Below are 18,810 nucleotides of genomic sequence, written 5' to 3'. Positions count from 1 at the left end.
TACAAAAAAGAGTCTTGATTTACTTAATCCTTTTGATGTGAATTGTTTTTTAAACATATTGTAAATGATCCGATCCGATCATTTTATACTGTGATCTGTGATCTGTAATACTCCTATTGTTAATGGATATATGGACAGATCTTTGCCAACCTAACTGGAAACAGCTAATCTTTTGCAAAGTTCATTATTCATGTTCAACCTACACATTGTACATGCATTAATAATAATATTGTAACCTAAGCGATCAGCGCAAGTCAGCATTATCTAGTCCCTCACTTTGTTTCCCTTTAATATAACAACTAAATTATTTTCAGGGACTGTTGCATGGTATTTTATTAAAAATGGACATACATTTAGGAGTTAGGAGAGGTAAAATTGCTCATGAATGAGTCTATGTTCACAGCATTCAACTTGTAATTATTCTGAGGTAGTAAATCGTTCGAACTGACTAAAAAAAAAAAAGGTACGTCCGCAATATGTCTTAAAGAAATAGTCGTGACCAAGCTGGAAGAAAATTGCAATGCATAATTTACCTGTTATATTGTTGTTTTATTGAGGCAAATTCCTACGAGAATTGATCAAGTAGTCCAACATATTCTATCACTGCAATTATGTAGCTGCATTTGATTTACTTATTACAAATAATTTCTTTACATTTTGCGGTTGTCCTTAGTACAATGTATAGAATTACACATATACAGTGCCTTACAATATTTAAATCTCCATTTGTGGAAAATGTTAAGTCCAAGACTGGCCTCAGAACATCCATGAAGTGCGTGTTTTGGTCCATATCTCCATAAACACCACGCTTTAGAGATCCATATTTCAATGCAAAGACAGTCCAATGAAAGCCTAAACGTAATTTAATAAAACTGGTAAACAAAATGGCGCTGTTACCATTGACCTAAGAATTGTAGTTTTGAACACAGCCATACTTAGGCTTTTATTTTTGGCTTACTGCCCCAGCCCATTCACCTCAGTAGTTAGGTTTAGATAAGAGCCTTATTTAGGCTTTCATACTTGGCTTGCTGCCCTAACCTATTAACATGAGAAGTTTAATGTAGAACACAGCCATGCTTAGTCTTTCATTCTTGGCTTGCTGCCCTAGCCCATTCACATGAGAAGTTTAATGTCGAACACAGCCATACTTAGGCTTTCATTTTTATCTCACTGCCCTAGGCTATTCACAATAGTAGTTTAATTTAGAACAGAGCCATATTTAGGCTTTCATTCTCAGCTTACTTCCCCAGCCCATTCAACTGAGTAGTTTAATTTAGAACAGAGCCATGCTTAGGTTTTCATTTTCGTCTCACTGCCCTAGCTCATTCACATGAGTAGTTTAATTTAGAACAGAGCCATATTTAGGCTTTCATTCTGAGTTTACTGACACAGGCCATTCACATGAATAGTTTAGTTTACAACACAGAAATGTTGACACTTTCATTCTTGGCTCACTGCCATAGCCCATTCACATGATTATTTTAATGTAGAACAGAGCCATGCTTAGGCTTTTTGGGAACTCTGCATACTGTTCTCCTACTTGCTGGCATCTTCAGCTTCTCTTTTGATTGGCCAGAAAACACAATGCTGTCTGGTGTTACACTTTATGTATCCATCTCCAGCATACTCTCCATCTCTTCAGCAGGTCATTTTAATGGCTGTACAGAAGATCATTTCTAGCTCTCTAGCTCTCCACTAGGAGGCATCACTTTTTTTTTAAGCTCTTTGGTTGAGTAAAGTGAATTTATGGTGGATGGATGACTGTTACACTTTGCAAGCTTGAATTGACTTGTTATAATTAAGAAAATGTATCATTCCACAACTGGCTTTACGATATTGATGACCAATCCAAGACATAGCACACGTAGGGAGAAGCCTGCATATTGCTTGATGAAAGGTCATGCTTGAAGAAAGGACAATAGTCCTGTAATAATATATTGTAAACCTCAGCACCAAAAAGACAAGTGTAGAAATACAGTACAGGAAAAAAGATGAAGGGTGGCACTCCATGGACTTAGATCGGTGAAAAAAATTTTTTATTTGTTGCATAAAAAAGACATGGAAGCAAGGAGCACGGGTGACCGTGTGGCCAATGGTTTTTTCGCTTGAACATTATGTTCCAATGGTGGCAGCTTAGTGTGTACGCAAAACCCCCATTGTCCCCATTGTCACCCTCGCTCCTTTGCTTTCATGTCTTTTTTATGCAGCAAATAAAGAAGTTTTTTTTCACCGATCTAAGTCCACTTAGTGCCACCCTTCATCTTCTTTCCTGCATTCATGAATGAGCTCATCTGCTGGGGTGTCCACAGCACCTGTGAGTCTTTGGTGCAAGAAACAATCCGTCTACAAGTTGAATCCTATGCTGGCATGGAGGTACAGTATGTGAGTTTTTTTAGTTACGGTTTTTCTTTTCACAAGTGTAGAAAAACTTGCTGGAAAAGTGGCTTATTTTGATCTGGCACCAAAGAAAAGACAGATGTATGTTCAAGTGGTCTTTCTCAAGAACATTTATATAGGTACTTGCTAAGAACATTTATATAGGTACTTGCTAAGAACATTTATACAGGTACTTGCTGGGGATGTAGGGCTCATAAGTAGCCATGTAACCTTTCAAGTACATACGCGTATGTCCTTGAGAAAGACCACTTTTTGGTTGAAACATTGGAAATCATGCCTTTTCTTTGGTGCCAGATCAGAATAAACCACTTTGGCAGCAATAAGTTTTATGTTTGTCATTTTGGAGCTGAGGTTTGCACTTTAGTATCCAAAACATTGGTCATCAAAATCATTCTGGTAGATGGTCAATACCCAGCACCCTACAGATCAATTATTTTCAGCTTCGACAGAAGTCAGATATAAACAGTGTGCTGAGTTGGAATTCTCCGGTAGTCAGATGTGAACAGTTCACTGTGTAGTGAGTGACCATTTAAAAAAAAAATGATGAGTGTGTGATAAGTACAGTATTTAGTAGGAAAGGAGAAAGTAGTCATTATCATTGGTCTCTTTTATTCATTGGGATGCATAACTTAAAGATTTATTTTTGGGAATATACATTGATGGTGATGTGTGACCATTAGGGGTTCTGGAATTCAGAATACCACTGGTCACACGTACATGGCCCAAATGGACAAGATTTGCCGGTCCAGGTACAGGGGCACAAACAATGTGCCACGGCACATGGATAATTTAGTAACATCAAATGGGATCCTGGGGTTCAGATTCCTAATTACAGTCTGTCTTAAGCATCAGTCCTCAATGTGCATTCTTAGAAAAACTTGTTTTAAGTGTTCTCAAATGTATTGTTAATAGCACCTTAAAAACATTTCGTCCCATATTTCGTTACCAAAAGCAACTGTTTCCTCTTTTTTTCTTTCATTATGATTTTTATGTTGTTTTCTCCTAAAGTCTGATTTTCTTTTCTTATCTATACAACAAAAGCTTCTCTGGATGTTTTCCTTCAAGGTATATTGCTTTTGGAATGGACATTCACTGCATGTGTCTGCTGAATTGAACTGAGCCAAAATTGTGATTGTTCTAGCAAGCTATTTGCTTCTTACAAGACCCAGACAGGATTTTTCTGTTCCTAAAATACTGTATATACTTTAGTTGTTGAAAGTTGATTCAGCAGCATTACTGGAACGTCACTCTTGTTAGAAAAAGTGTTTGATATTGATAGTACTCATCTATTTTTATGACACAGACAACTTATCATCTCATCTTTTGCACCACAGAAATGTGCCATCGTAGGAATGATGCAAACCTGTAAAACCTTATGTCTATCATTTGCAAAATCTTGCCTGCAGCTCTATATGGAATATATTAGGAAATCACATAAAGTGTATTTTGATTCCATTAATTCATTTTCAGCAAAACTTCCTTTAGCCAAGGAAAAGACCTGATTATAAAATGCCGTTATTCAGAAAATTTGTTAGCAGTGGCATGTACCTAAGGCCAACCTCAGGGCAGTACACATGGAGCAGCTTTTGTGGTCCCAGACTAGCCATCTTAGAAAATGAGTCATCACCTACAAGAACAACCAAGCCTGCTTTGTTTTTCCTGGGGGTCTAATATTCCTTATGTGAATTGAGGCGAGATGTGAAAAAAAATTGGGATTTTTTTTCTACATCTCTTATGTTCAACCCGTACAGCTCTGTAAGTATATGGAGACCTAGAGGGGCATTTTTCTCTCAATTGCATATATTTTTGACAACAAAGCATTTTATGAAGTTGTGTTAAATATTTTATATTTCTACTGTCTCTATGTACCAAGTATGCACTAGACTGCAGAATAAGTTAGGCTCATTTGATGATATTTTGTGTAACTCTTATCTCTCTTGTCCTGAACAATTGTGCTGATTTATAACTTAATCAAAGTTTCACTTTCAGCTAGTTTTTAATCAGATGAAAAGAAATGTTTCGGCGAAGACTGATAACTGATATTGCCACTAGACAAACTCAATGACGGATTCACTGTTGACCCTTTTGATACACAGAGGCTGTACCTTGCAAAATTTTGAATAAAATATTGGAGAAAAAACTGGCTTTTAGTTAAAAATTAATATAATACCCTTTTATAAAGCTTATTATCATCTATTAGGCACTCAACTAATCAAAGTCAAAACTCACAATTATTGATAAATTAGAAATAGGCCCAATGTCATTGCATCGGGAGTGCGGTGAAATTAACATCTGTGTATGCTGCCACCGCTATTCTCCATGCAGGCACAGTAACAGCTGCACAGTTACCACGCATGCACGGGTAGAGAGGGTAGAGCGCACAGTTGTGCGCTTGAATAGCGGAGACGTGTATGTCACTTTCGCAGGTGCAGTTCGTGGCCGCAAGGCCGTGGTAACTTATGGGATTCGGGGACAGCGGCCGGAAGTCCCAACTGGCTATAATTTATATAGATTGTTAGAGAGACCTATTGGGGTGCATGTCTATGGTGAGCTACAAGAAATCAAGAGGACCATATATTGTTCTTTCATGGAGCTTTGTGTCTGTCATTTCTTCTACTGATGAATTTTTCCAGTTTGAAGCTTCCTGCATTATGCCACCACTATTTATTCAGTTTTTGGCTGTTGGCATCTTAGTATGCTGTTAAGCACCCTTTTGGACTTGGTTGCCTTTTAAACAATTTTTTGAGGTCACAGATGGACCCCTACATCGCTGCATCAATGGGATGTAGGGTCCCAGCAATTTCTGATTTCAGCGCTGCCTGCAATGCCCTATTTGTCTACACAGCGATTGTTAACCGCAGACTAGCTAATTCGCGATTGCGTTTCCATGGCTAAAGGCAGTAATGCTATTATAAAATAACTTTTTAGGACATTTCCTAGTATATTTTTAGAGCTTATCCTCTTCTTTAAATGTTTTATTTAATGTTAACGACTTTTCTCTCATTTAGGGCAGCATCATCGATTTTTCAGCTGTGTCATTGTCAATATGACTACATAGGTATTCATCAATCTTAGATGTCGATGGAGACTGTACATTATTGACCTCTCCATTTAGTCAGCAGTAGCTAAAATGTTACTAAAAATCATTAAGAAGATTGATATTCAGAAAACATCTAACATGGCAAAGGAAGTGTATTCAATCCTTCATCCTGTATCATTGTTAGGGTATTTTATGAGCTGAAATTACTATTTTATTTTACAAGATCAAGAAGTTATAGCAAAATTTCCTCTCCAAAAAGTCATAAGACAAAATTGACTATGTGTAAGCCACAGCTGAAAAATCATAATGTTGATGCTCCCCATAGGGCAGAATTGCAGATGATAGGTGTTATGACTGGATCTGCAGAGCACCTTGGTCATTACATCCATTCCCTCTTTAGCCTTCATAATCCGTATGGGCGAATTCTTGAAATCAGAGCTCTGATGTTACTCATTTATATCATAAACTGGTGGATTCATGATTATTCATCATATTCTATTATTGAAATGAACTAAAATGCCAGAAAAATGCATTCGCCCATACTTTGCCACAATTAGAGTAGAGCTGCACTAGTGACTCTTTTTCAAACAGCCTGGTTGTATTCAGTAATATATGATGGTTATATATGAGAAGAGTTTGTGTTTGAATTGCTTATGTTATTTTTATTAAAACTGTATGTTAAAAAATGCTGAAGCAATTGGTCTGATGTATAATCTACTACTTTTTTTTAATCTTCACTTTTTTTAAAAACTTTTCATTTACAGTTATAATTATAATTGAAACATTATTTTTTTTTAGCCGGAATTGTGTATTTTGTTCTCAAACACAATGTTCTCCGCATATATTTATTTAAAGTAAGATGATAATTTAATGTAATATATGAATATATGAATGCAAAATGTAAATATTTTAGGCTATGTTCACATCTCATTTTGACTACGTTTGGCATGCACCCCGGGAAAACTTCTGACATAGACTTCCATTACCACACAGAAGCCAAATAATTGTCATTTTGACCTCTTTCTCATTAGTATATTCCAGCAAAACACATAAAAGTGTAATATAGTGTGGTAATATTGATATTAAAGGGAACCTGTCAGGTCTCCCATGCCCACCAGTCCAGCAGCATTCAGCTATGTGTGATAAAACTCCCAACCTAACCGGCCCTGTATAACATAATTCTGCTAAACAAATGCTTTATAAAAGCTTTTATAATGTCCCCATTTGCTATGCTAATTAGGGCTTTGACTAGTCGATGCGGCATTAGTTCCCCAGAATAGTCAGCCCTCTTTCCATGTTATGACACCCCTGTGGGCATGACAACATTATTTCATGGTCAACTCATGCAAATCTGCGCACATGCACCGCTCATTTTGGCAGAGTCACTGCATCACTGAAGCCAGGTGTACGCTTCCCAGCTTCAGAGGCACACTGTGCATGACCGGAAGGCATCGTCTAAACTTCCAGACATGTGCAGTGCGCGTCTCTGAAGCTGGGAAGAGTACACCTGCCTGCAGAGATGCAGTGATGCTGCCAAAATAAGCGGCGTGTGTAAGCAGGTTTGTATGAGCTAAAAATGAGACCGGCTCATGCAAATTATGTTATCACGCCCACACATGATAACATGGAAAGAGGGCTGACAAGTCTGGGACAACGAGCACACTATTGACTAATCAAAGCCATCAATGGTATAGGCAGAGGTTATAAGTGTTTTCTTAAAGCATTTATTTAGCTGCATTATACTATACATTGCTGTTAGGCAGGGATTTTAATCATACATAGGTGAATGCTGCTGGGTTGGAGGCCATGGCTGACCTGACAGGTTCCCTTTAAGCAAAAATAATGCTATGTTCAGCAAATGTCATAAGAACCATGGATGATGATTGCAACTATATGTCACCAGTTAGAACATCTGTAAAGTTCTAGTGGCTTCACTGTCCTTGTAAGGATACTTATCACTAAGGCTTCTCCAAGATCCCAGTGTAACTTCCTCATATCCTGAGATATGTAATTGCCCCCAAAACTTCACCCACTGCATTGCCAGCCCAAAGCTAACCCCTGAAGTTTGCATAGCATCTACTTGTTACCCATCCAGGTTAGCTGAACACTTGTAATTTGACTATTTTGTTGTAGTCAATCTTCAACCCTTCCATCTTACATCACACTATCACACGGAGGCGCTTTCTGTTCCAACATTGATGATCGACAAGCAGTACAATCCCAGTCCTCCTAGTACAATGGTGTCCATTATTTTGGATCTGCTGTTGTTGACAGCATAGTAGACAAAAACTCTAGCCTGGCAGCTGGATGTTAGGTCAGAAGAAGGATAGATTTTTTTTTCTTTTATAAGAGTTCATGAGAAAGTGAGGATGATCAACATTACAGAGTTATTTTGTTAAGTTTATTATCAAAAAGCTCTTATTGATTTTACTGGTATTTTATAAATGTTTTTAGTGGCATAAGTCACAATTGGGTACCGTAAAGAAATAATTAGACAATGGTACCAGTGAAGGAAGAACATTATTCAGTTGGCTGACTCTATATATGAACTTGGCAAACAGTCATATATTGATACAGTATATGTAATTTTACATGCATGAAATATTATTTTTCCAGATATTTAAAAATGTTCCATCCCGTAGTGATATTTTAACAGATAACTTTTACAAAACTAAACATAGCTATTGTAAAAGTTTTCAACTTGAAGTTCACTAGTGTAAGAATTAATTCCTCATGAATTGTTAAAAAAAAAGTAAATGATTCAAAAGAAAATAATGCATCCAAAAGTATAATACATTACTGAAAGAAAAATCATGGGAAACTCTCTGTTGAAATGCTCAATAGAAATAAAAAAATACCACTTGAAAACAATGTATTGTATTGCCTCACAAATTCTGCACATAAATTGCTGATTCACTGTACTGATATTATTTTGTGTTACATTTTCAGTATTGCCCACAAGCTCGTTATGTTATTTAATTTACAAAAACACAATTTTACATGAAACAATGAGGATGCCATATCCCTTATCCGATATTAAGATTATTAGGCAGTTTTACATTTTTGTGTAAGGTCTTATCTAATTTATGTCTTTAAAGAATATTTATATCCTTTTTACTAAATAACACATATTAGCACAAGCATTGAGAACAATTGGCTAAAAGACTCGACTTTCTAGCTGAAATCAGATCAGAACTTCAAGGTTTTGGGATTCCAGTAAGCAGCACGCGATCCCAAAACCCTCCATGGCCTAGCCACTGTTAAAAAAATGGCAGCCTCAGTTAAGTGATAGGTTTTCTTCAAAGGGAACCTTCAGATGATTACTGCTGTCTGAACTACATGTGGCATAAAAGACAGGCAGGCTTTTCTTTTGCAAACATCCATATTTTTTTCAGAAATGCTGCAAGGTTTCAGAGAAAACATACTTGGTACAAAGGTACAAAGAAGTAGGAAAGAGGTGTCAAAGAAGAATAGTCGGGATGGGGTAGATCCTACTGGTTTCTCCATGCATGTATTTGCTTGACTCATAGGATTTTCCCTATGTGTGTATAGGGAGAGACCTGTCAATCAAGCCGAGTCAAGAGAAGTCAGCAAGACTCATCCCCCATGGCTAGATATCTTATTCTTCTCTGAAGAATGGATATTTGTAGTGATGGAGCCTGTCTCTAACTAATGCTGCTTGCGTGTTACAGGGCATAATAAATCACCTGACAATATGTTTTTATTGTAATCATTTATTACTCAATTTATTTGTATTTATCAAAGAACGGACATTCAGCTTATAAAATAACAAGAACGTATCATTTTCTTAATGAAATCAAACAACAACATGCTCTTGGTCTGACGTCCCAGATCGTTTGTACCTACAGGTGCTTCTCACAAAATTAAAATATCATCAAAAAGTTTATTTTGGCTCTTCAATACAAAAAGTAAAAATTATGTATTATATAGAGTCATTACAAACAGAGTGATCTATTTGATGTGTTTATTTCTGTTAATGTTGATGATTATGGCTTACAGCCACAGAAAACCCAAAACGTCATTATTTCAGTAAATTAGAATACTTTATAACACAGGCTTGAAAAATGATTTTAAAATCCAAAATGTTGCCCTACTGAAATGTATGTTCAGTAAATGCACTCAATGCTTGGTTGAGGCTCCTTTTGCATCAATTTCTGCATCAATGTGGTGTGGCATGGGGGCAATCAACCTGTGGCACTGCTGAGGTGTCATGTAAGCCCAGGTTGCTTTGATAGCAGCCTTCAGCTCATCTGCATTGTTGCGTCTGGTGTCTCACATCTTCCTCTTGACAATACCCCATAGATTCTCTATGGGGTTAAAGTCAGGCGAGTTTTCTGGCCAATCAAACTTAGTTATACTGTTGTTTTTAAACCAGGTATCGGTACTTTTAGCAGTGTGGACAGGTGCCAAGTCCTGCTGGAGAATGAAATTTCCATCTCCAAAAAGCTTGTTGGCAGAGGGAAGCATGAAGTGCTCTAAAATATCCTGGTAGACTGCTGAGCTGATTTTGGTCTTGATAAAACACAGTGGACCTACAATAGCAGATGACATGGCTCCCCAAACCATCATTGACTGTGGAAAATTCACACTAGACCTCAAGCAGCTTGGATTGCGTGCCTCTCGACTCTTCCTCCAGACACTGTGACCTTGATTTCCAAGGTCTAATGTGAAGTTTCCACAATCAGTAATGGTTTGGGGAGCCATGCCATCTGCTGAGGCAGGTCCACTGTGTTTTATCAAGGCCAATGTCAGATCAGCCATCTACCACTAAATGTTAGAGCATTTCATGCTTCCCTCTGAGAACAAGCTTTTTGGAAACGGAAATTTCATTCTCATGTAGGACTTAGCACCTGTCCACACTGCCAAAAGTGCCAATACCTGGTTTAAAAGCAGCATCACTGTGCTGGATTGGCCAGCAAACTCACCTGACCTTAACTTCATAGAGAATCTATGGGTATTATCAAGAGGAAGATGAGAGACACCAGACCCAACAATGCAGAGCTGAAGGCTGCAATCAAACCTGGGATTCCATAACATTTCAGCAGTGCCACAGGTTGATCGCCTCCATGCCACGCCGAATTGATGCAGTAATTGATGCAAAAAGAGCCCCGACCAAGTATAGAGTGTATTTACTGAACACACATTTCCAGTAGGCCAACATTTCAATTTTTAAAATAATTTTTCAAGTTGATTATATTCTAATTTACTGAGATAACGACTTTTGAGTTTTCGTTTACTGTAAGCCATAATCATTAACCTTAACAGAAATAAACACTTGTAATAGATCACTCTGTTTGTAATGTCTCTATATAATATTTGAGTTTCACTTTTTGTATTGAAGGACTGAAATAAATTAACTTTTTGATGGTATTCTAATTTTGTGAGAAGCACCTGTAGTTAGACACTCTCCAAAATGCCGAGATGGATGGAGTCGTGTTTATTGAACCCAGATGATGGACTCAGTGACTACACTGCTTGTAAAGGAAAATCAAGTTGCTGATAGGGATGAGCGGACTAATGGAAGTTTGAGTTCCTGTGCCCGACCCAAACTTTAACCCAATGTTCGGTTTGGGTGCTAGAACTTGAAGCAGAACCTGAACCCCATTTAAAAAAATGGAGACCTGAACTTTGATCTAGGAAAAAATCTCTCCCTGCCTTTCTGCAGCGAACTTCCCTTGAAATTCCAAACATTACAACAGACTTCCGGGATAAGTCCGTGTTCAGCGTTTAGCACCGGACACTATCTGTCAGGTACGAACCCTGAAGCTTTAAGTTCAGATTCACACATCTTTAGTTGTTGATGTACTAGAATAATTGGAGCTTTATTCTGAATGAAGTAGTACAATAATGTTTGCTGCATAATGTAGTTATGTTACATGCACGGAAGGGTGGACACACTGCCTCAGAATACAGAATACCTTAGAAGTGAAGAATAAATAGTTTACATTCCTTTAATTGTATCATACACTTACCACGCTAAAAATTAAATGACGGTATCCATACTCTTCTTGACCTATGCTCTTTTAATGTATTCATTCTTCATTGTTAGGTACTTTCCATTTTCTGAAGCAGTGTGTTCACTCATCTTTTTCTATAGACACATTGTCATTCTACCATCATTATACCATGTTGACAATGGTTTGTATAAAATATTGTTTGACAGATGATTGCCATAGCTCTTTATTATGTTCTTACTATTCATTCTGTATTGACATCATAATCTTTTAATAGAATACACCCATTTTGTGATGTCACAAACCTTTGTCACCTTTTTAATGTATTTAAGCTACAGTGTGTAATGTTACTCCATAATATTTCATCCTGATGAAAGGGTCTGTTTGACCCTGATATAGTGTAGATGTGAATATTCTGAATAAATCTTCCAGTTTTCCTCTGCATCAGCTACTTGTTTTTCCTTTATCATCAGCGCAGTTACTCAGCATATCCTACTTCTGGGTTAAATACTCCATCAATCTCTGTGTGAATAATAGGCTTTCCATTAGCCAATACTGGACTGGCAGTATGGGGAAATATACATGCACATAAAGGTTTTTGTAGTCTTAAAACTACACAAAAAGGTGATTGGGCCATCAAAAATGGGGGAACACAAAATCTTCATCCACCCATATCAATCTGCGAAATAGAGATTTAATTAGCTGACATGTCCCCCTAACAGCCGCGGTTAGCATGTCAAATGCCATTGTCAATTTTACAGTGGCATTTAACATGCATGCCCCAGAAGCACATCATAAACTCCACTTAACAGTGCCCCTGTCACATGATCATGGGGCGTCAGGTCTGCATGAGACCCTTGTGGTTGTCAATGCAGATCTGCTATGAGAGCTGCCCCATGACTGGTGAACATAGTAGATTATCATTTCTGCTACACATAGCAGGACTGGAGCCATGCTACGTGTTGCACAGACTATCAGTTGATCGCAGCTTAAAGTCACCGAGGGGACTTTTGAAGCAAGTGAAAAGTAAAAAAAAAGTTTTTAAAAATATAAAAGTTCAAGTCACCTTAATTTTGCACAATTCAAAATAAAACAACGAAAAAAATCAAAAGCACACATATTTGGTATTGCTATAATCATAAACATCTGAACTATCAAAATATAAAAATAATGAATAAAAAAAAAATCAAAATGACAGAATTAGGTTTATTGGTTGCCACAACATAGCAATACAGGTGTTCAAAAGATTACGTCTACCCCAAAATGGTATTCATTAAAACCTCAGCTCGGCACAGAGAGAATTAGCCCTCGCCCAAACCCAGATCCAGAAAAATGGAGATGCTACAGGTCTCAGAAAATGGCACCTTTTTTCCCAAAAAAGTTTGGATTTTTATCACTACTTAAATAAAAGAGAACCTATACATGTTTGGTATCTTTGATCTCGTAATGACCTGGAGAATCATTATGGCAGGTCAGTTTTAGTATTTAGTAAACATGATAAAAAAAACAAAAACTTTTTTTCAATTTTACTGCACTTGAAATTTCTTTTTCATTTTCCAGTACACTATACGGTAAAGCATTCAAAAGTACAACTCGCCCAGCAAAAAACAAGCCCTCACATGGCCATATTGACAGAAAAATAAAAAAGTTATGGCTCTGGGAAAAAGGAGAACAAAAACTAAAAACACAAAAATGGAAAATCTCATGGTAATGAAGAGTTTAAAGACAAGACCTAGGGATAAGGCTTTGAGTTCAGATACACTATTGCTCAGGTCATGTAAGGTTATGCTACCAATATAACTGGGGAGTCACACAGGAGACATTATGTGAGTCACACGTAACTCCTGAGTCACAGGTAGGGAAAAATATTTTTGCCAGTACTCATATTTGTCAAATTCCATAATTATTCAATGTCTTTTCATAGTTACTTTGCAACTTCCTTTCACATGTAATATTTTAAAAGAAAGGAATTTTGAGGATTAGGACCAAATTTACATTAAACTACCTTATCGTGCTATTGGAACCACTTTGAAGTTACTTCTGAAATGGGAAAAAATCTATAGCTTATCTTAATCACTAGTGATGAGCGAGTATACTTGTTACTTGAGATTTCCTGAGCATGCTCAAGTGATCTCCGAGAATTTAGATGTGCTCGGAGATTTAGTTTCTGTCGCCGTAGCTGCGTGATTTGCGTCTGCTAGCCAGCCTGAGTACAAGTGGGGGTTGCCTGTTTGTTAGGGAATCCCCACATGTATTCAGGATGTCTAGCAGCTGCAAATCATGCAACTACAGAGACAGAAACAAGAAATCTCCGAGCACATCCAAATACTCGGAGAACACCCGAGCATGCTCAGGAAATCTCAAGTACTATTAATCACTGATAGTAAAATGTGATATATTGGAATTTCATCTTAAACGTAGACATGTTATTTCCATCTATATTCCAATCCCTAATACATTCTCTTTACTTGATCATGTGACATTAGGCTCCAACTATCGATATTCGTCCAAGATCGGCAACGATTCAGATGAATAATGCCACACATCTGCAAGAGAGAGATGAAGAATATGGTTACGAGTGTCTTGATGGAAAAGATTGTGCCAGTTTCTTCTGCTGTTTTGAGGACTGCCGAACTGGTGCTTGGAAACATGGAAGAATACATATTCGTGTTGCAAAAATTGACTCGTATTCCCGAATTTTCTTCCCAACTGCTTTCTGCTTATTTAATTTGGTTTATTGGGTATCGTATCTTTATCTTTAAAAGGAAATGAAAATTTACCACTGAAATGGATATGTGACACAGGCCTTATAAAGTGTAACTATTTTTCACTTAAGAAATTATATGGTTTGTGTATAGCACCAATGCACATTTTATCAGTTTATTCAATTTACTGAGTGCCATAGGCTGATATTACATGAAAACTGAGACAGTGGATCTGATTGTTCAGATCTCAGTTTAGTCTTTTACAATGTATAAGCATTACAGAAGATATATTGAGGAGATGATAGAAAGCTTCTATGGAAATGCACTTTGGCAGATGCACTTCATGCCAACATATGAACATCACATGTAAATCTACCATTGCATTTCAATAGTGGTACTTATTACATCTTGTCTACATTGGTGAAGCTTAAAATACTTTTTATAACATTAAAAGTTATTCACTGTCCAGTTGGAGAGCACATGTACAATGATGTAAATATTTCAAAACCTTAATCCCTGTAGTGCATAAGTTAATGCATGCATCAACTGAGGCCAACACAAAGCAAATGGACTTTACCATACAGTGTTATGTTTTCGTTATATGTCTGCCTGTGCTATTTTAGCTAAATGTTCTTATGAATTCATTTAATTGCTCAACCATAGCTACCTATGTTCATGTCATGCATGAAAATGAAATTATTCTGCACTTTCCTGGGTACCATTACATATGCCTTAAGGATAAGAATACAATGCAATCAGCATTGCTGGGATATTATATTTAGAATCATAAAATACCTGCCAAAGGGATAACCCAATTAGCCAAAATTACTGTCTTTGGATTTCTTATATTATCCTATATACGTAATTTTAAGTATAGCATTCGACTGGCAAGTTGCAATTCTTTTGTGTATCCTCATATCAAGTCATTTACCAAACCAATGAAGTATGATGTATATTTTGGTAAAAATGGCTTCCTTGTGGTTGATGGATTACAGAACAATGAAAGCTTAGATGCACACATCAAGTTTATTTTATTCAAGCTATTTTCCAACTTCTCTCATTATGGGATGTTCCTATGCATTTTTATTGCCTATTAGCAGGAGTCAACTGCTTATACATTATCTGCAGATGAAAACAACCAACTCCTTCTGTGGCGGACTCAGTCGAACCATATAATACTTGGTCACCTAAAAATCTTACTGGTCATTATATAATACTAAATTTTCCTTCAGTGAAGACTTTGGGAGAGAAGTATGACTGCCCATTGCTTTAGCTGGTGATACCAGATCATTTCAGCTGGAGGATTCTTGGGTATCAACTGATCCCCACATTTTGAGATGGGACGCCTCCTTTAATTTTGAAACGCTTTCAGAGCTACATAAATGAGGAATCACATATTAGTCAAAATACCCTAAATAAAAATTTTTAGTGTTTGCTTTTGGAATTTTCTATTAACTGATGCCACTACAGTTAAAGGGAACCGAACAGTATTGTGACTCCCCTTAAATCACCACTTCATTGTTCCATTCTTTTACATGTAGAGAATAACACTTTTAGATACACTGCATATTTCATATAAAAGTTATATCCATAAGCATGCTGTATGCTAGCTACTACCTAATGGTCTTCTGGGCAGTGCCATTTATGTCAATAGTCACTTTGTCCAGGATGACGCGATGCCTCCTTGGCATGAGCAGCAAATTGAACTGTATTTGGTGCAGAGTACACCTGAGCAGGGTCTCTTCTTATGCCAGTGGCAGAAATGTGGCCCGGTGTCCACGGCAAGGAGAACCGAGTGCATTACCGGTCTGAAGCCGTGGGCCGCCGGAGGCTTCAGGAATATGGCCGCCGGAGGCCACGTGTGTGCAGATTGAAATCTCAGCGGCACTCGGCTTTAGGAAGATTGCCACAGGGAAACCGTTGATGCATTTGGCTCTGCTCAGTGTGGACACTGGGCCATGGCATAGCCACATTTCTGCCGCCGGCATCCTGAAGAAGGGACCCTGTTCCATTCTCTGCCTCACCGCCAACACTGGACCCACAGCATCGCACCCCGGGACTGCAGCAGTGCCCCACTTCTGCTGCCGCTGGCTTCCTGAGACAGGGACTATGTTTTCTGTGAACCTGCTGTAGCACCGCCCGGGCCTCAGGTAAGATACCTTAAATTTGGACAATAAGACGGACCCCATCATCTGAAAAAAAATTTTCTGCTATTTTCCACCCCAAAATTTGGGGTGCGTCTCATCGTCCGGTGCGTCTTATAATCCGAAAAATACGGTAAACCTGAAAATGTGACAGCAGTAAACCAATCTAGATAAAAGAGTGGTCAGAAATAATTTGTCTTTTTTTGCCGTATATGTATTTTATGTGCCAAAAATACAGCCAAAGCAGTATCAGATACAACTTAACTCCTTAGATTAATCAGAAGACATAGATTCAATTAATACGATTAATTAGTTTAATATTATTTATTAAGTTATCAGTAGTGTTGAGCATTCCGATACCGCAAGTATCGGGTATCGGCCGATATTTGCGGTATCGGAATTCCAATACCGAGTTCCGATATTTTTGTGATATCGGAATCGGAAGTTCCCAGTGTATGGTTCCCAGGGTTTGGAGGAGAGGAGACTCTCCTTCAGGCCCTGGGATCCATATTCATGTAAAAAGAAAGAATAAAAATAAAAAATATGGATATACTCACCCCTCCGGCGGAGCCTGGACCTTAGCGGTGTATGTAACCGGCAGCCTCCGTTCCTAAGAATGCAGTGAGTTTAGGACCTGCGATGACGTTGCGGCTTGTGATTGGTCGCGTGAGCGGTCACATGAGCGGTCACGCAACCAATCACAAGCCGCGACGTCATCGAAGGTCCTTTACTCAGCATTCTTAGGAATGGAGGCAGACGCTTGGACTGGTGAGAGCCAGGGGCCGTCCGAGGGGTGAGTATATCAATATTTTTTATTTTTATTCTTTATTTTATACATGAATATGGATCCCAGTGCCTGAAGGAGAGTTTCCTCTTCTTCAGACCCTGGGAACCATTCCGATATTTTGTGTCCCATTGATATGCATTGGTATCGGGTATCGGTATCGGCGATATCCGATACTTTTTGGGTATCGGCCTATCCAATCCGATACCGATACCTTTGCATATCGGAAGGTATCGCTCAACACTAGTTATCACTTATCAGTAAAAAGTATTGCATTAATCCTTATTTTCTGTATTGTTTTATATTCAGCTGATGCTGAAGACAAGCCTGTGCCATGTTTTGCAGAAAATCTACACGATACATTATCATTTTGACTAGAATTTTCTGAATTCACTTATTTTTTATTAATTTTATTTTCTTTTATCTTCCCTAGCTGAGGTTTAAACGTCAAAGTAATTTTGTTTTCTGCCTTACTTTTCTCAGAAAGTTCAAGAAAATAATCCCAAAATTTCTCCTATTCAACTATTCCTATGAAATAAATCCATAAATGCCTTACCTCACCTTACCTCCACCCTTAAATACTTTATCATATTTACCTCAGTGGACTTACAGTGTTGCCAAAAAAAAGCTAAACTAAGTTTTGAAAACAAGCAAGGCGCATGGAGATATATTTAGTGAATAGCTTTTGTATGTTTTAAGGTTAGCTTGTTTGACAGGTTTTGCCCCATTTCCATTTAAGAAGGGACCTATCAATTAGGTGTCTCCAGGAAATCGGAAACAAGAGAAGAGCAGCCCAGTTGTCACTTTATCCAGTGCCCAGACTCTTCTCCCATGCTTATTTTTTTATGATGTAAGCCTCTGTTGATATTCCCTATTGCCATTTTTTTTAAGACAGCATGAAATTAATCATGATTGGTGCCAAGAACATTAAGGGTTCTGATACACATTTCTTTTTCTCCCATTTTTTTTTTAAGGTTAAATCAGAATTGGATTAGAAAGGGAGAAAATGAATTAAAAATAGTTATTGATTCTTATTTATTTTAATCTATTTATTTGAGCACTAAGACTGAATATAAAAAAACTAAAAAATCAACGAAAAGCTGAAATTCCTACTAGCATTGTAACAGTAATAAAACTGCTCGATAGAGGTGAGTGATTCTATTCCTGTTGCCTTGGACCTCTTCCATGGCGGTCTTTACTTTTTCATGCCAGGCACAGGATTCTGGGTGTAAAAATGAACATGGATTGCAATGAAGGACCAGACTTGGTAAACGGCAAATAAAGTTGTTCATCTTCATTGCTTGGCCCACTCGACAGGATAAAGGCTGCCATCAAGCAATCTGTGCTCCAGCTAAAAAGTGGGGCCATACTGAGTAGTCACGCAGAAATAGACCTTTTGAAAATGAAATACACATGCGACTGAATGATGGGAGCGTCATATAGAATGAAAGCGCATCAAAGTTTAAAGGAGAATATTAAACGAGAGCCATGAACAAATCCTTTGGAGGGTCTTCATCATGGATTCATTTTTACTTCATATTTGGTGCCACAAGATATCATAAGCTTTTTAGCTTCAATCAATTACACTATTTCTAGTCACTAACTACCACTTGCAGTTGCCACTATTGTCCTACAGAATTTTCCAGTGCATGATTAATTTCAGTTCACATCAATACCAATATTCTTACTTGCAATGTTGAGGTACATTTTGATGTTTTACACATAAAATTCCCCGATGACAATACTGCCAAGTAATAGTTTTGGA

The 18,810-nt window shown here is 37.7% G+C and overlaps 1 protein-coding gene across 2 annotated transcripts in view; it reads left to right on the top strand.

Moving 5' to 3' along the window:
- GABRG2 (gamma-aminobutyric acid type A receptor subunit gamma2) overlaps positions 1 to 15,552 on the top strand; it is a 230,586-nt gene extending 215,034 nt beyond the window's left edge. The window contains exons 9-10 of one of the 2 annotated variants that reach the window (XM_077266106.1): positions 3,439 to 3,462; positions 13,899 to 15,078. In XM_077266106.1, coding sequence (XP_077122221.1) covers positions 3,439 to 3,462; positions 13,899 to 14,174 — 300 coding nt within the window. In that variant the 3' untranslated portion in view covers positions 14,175 to 15,078. Of the gene's footprint in view, positions 1 to 3,438; positions 3,463 to 13,898 lie in introns of both variants that reach the window. The other variant, XM_077266107.1, reaches the window with a different exon arrangement.
- Positions 15,553 to 18,810: the final 3,258 nt, after the last annotated feature.

This window comes from Ranitomeya variabilis, chromosome 5, assembly GCF_051348905.1.
Source record: "Ranitomeya variabilis isolate aRanVar5 chromosome 5, aRanVar5.hap1, whole genome shotgun sequence".
NCBI classification, from domain to species: domain Eukaryota; kingdom Metazoa; phylum Chordata; class Amphibia; order Anura; family Dendrobatidae; genus Ranitomeya; species Ranitomeya variabilis.
The sequence above is the reverse complement of the archived record's forward strand: the minus strand, read 5'-3'. Positions and strand labels throughout refer to the sequence as shown.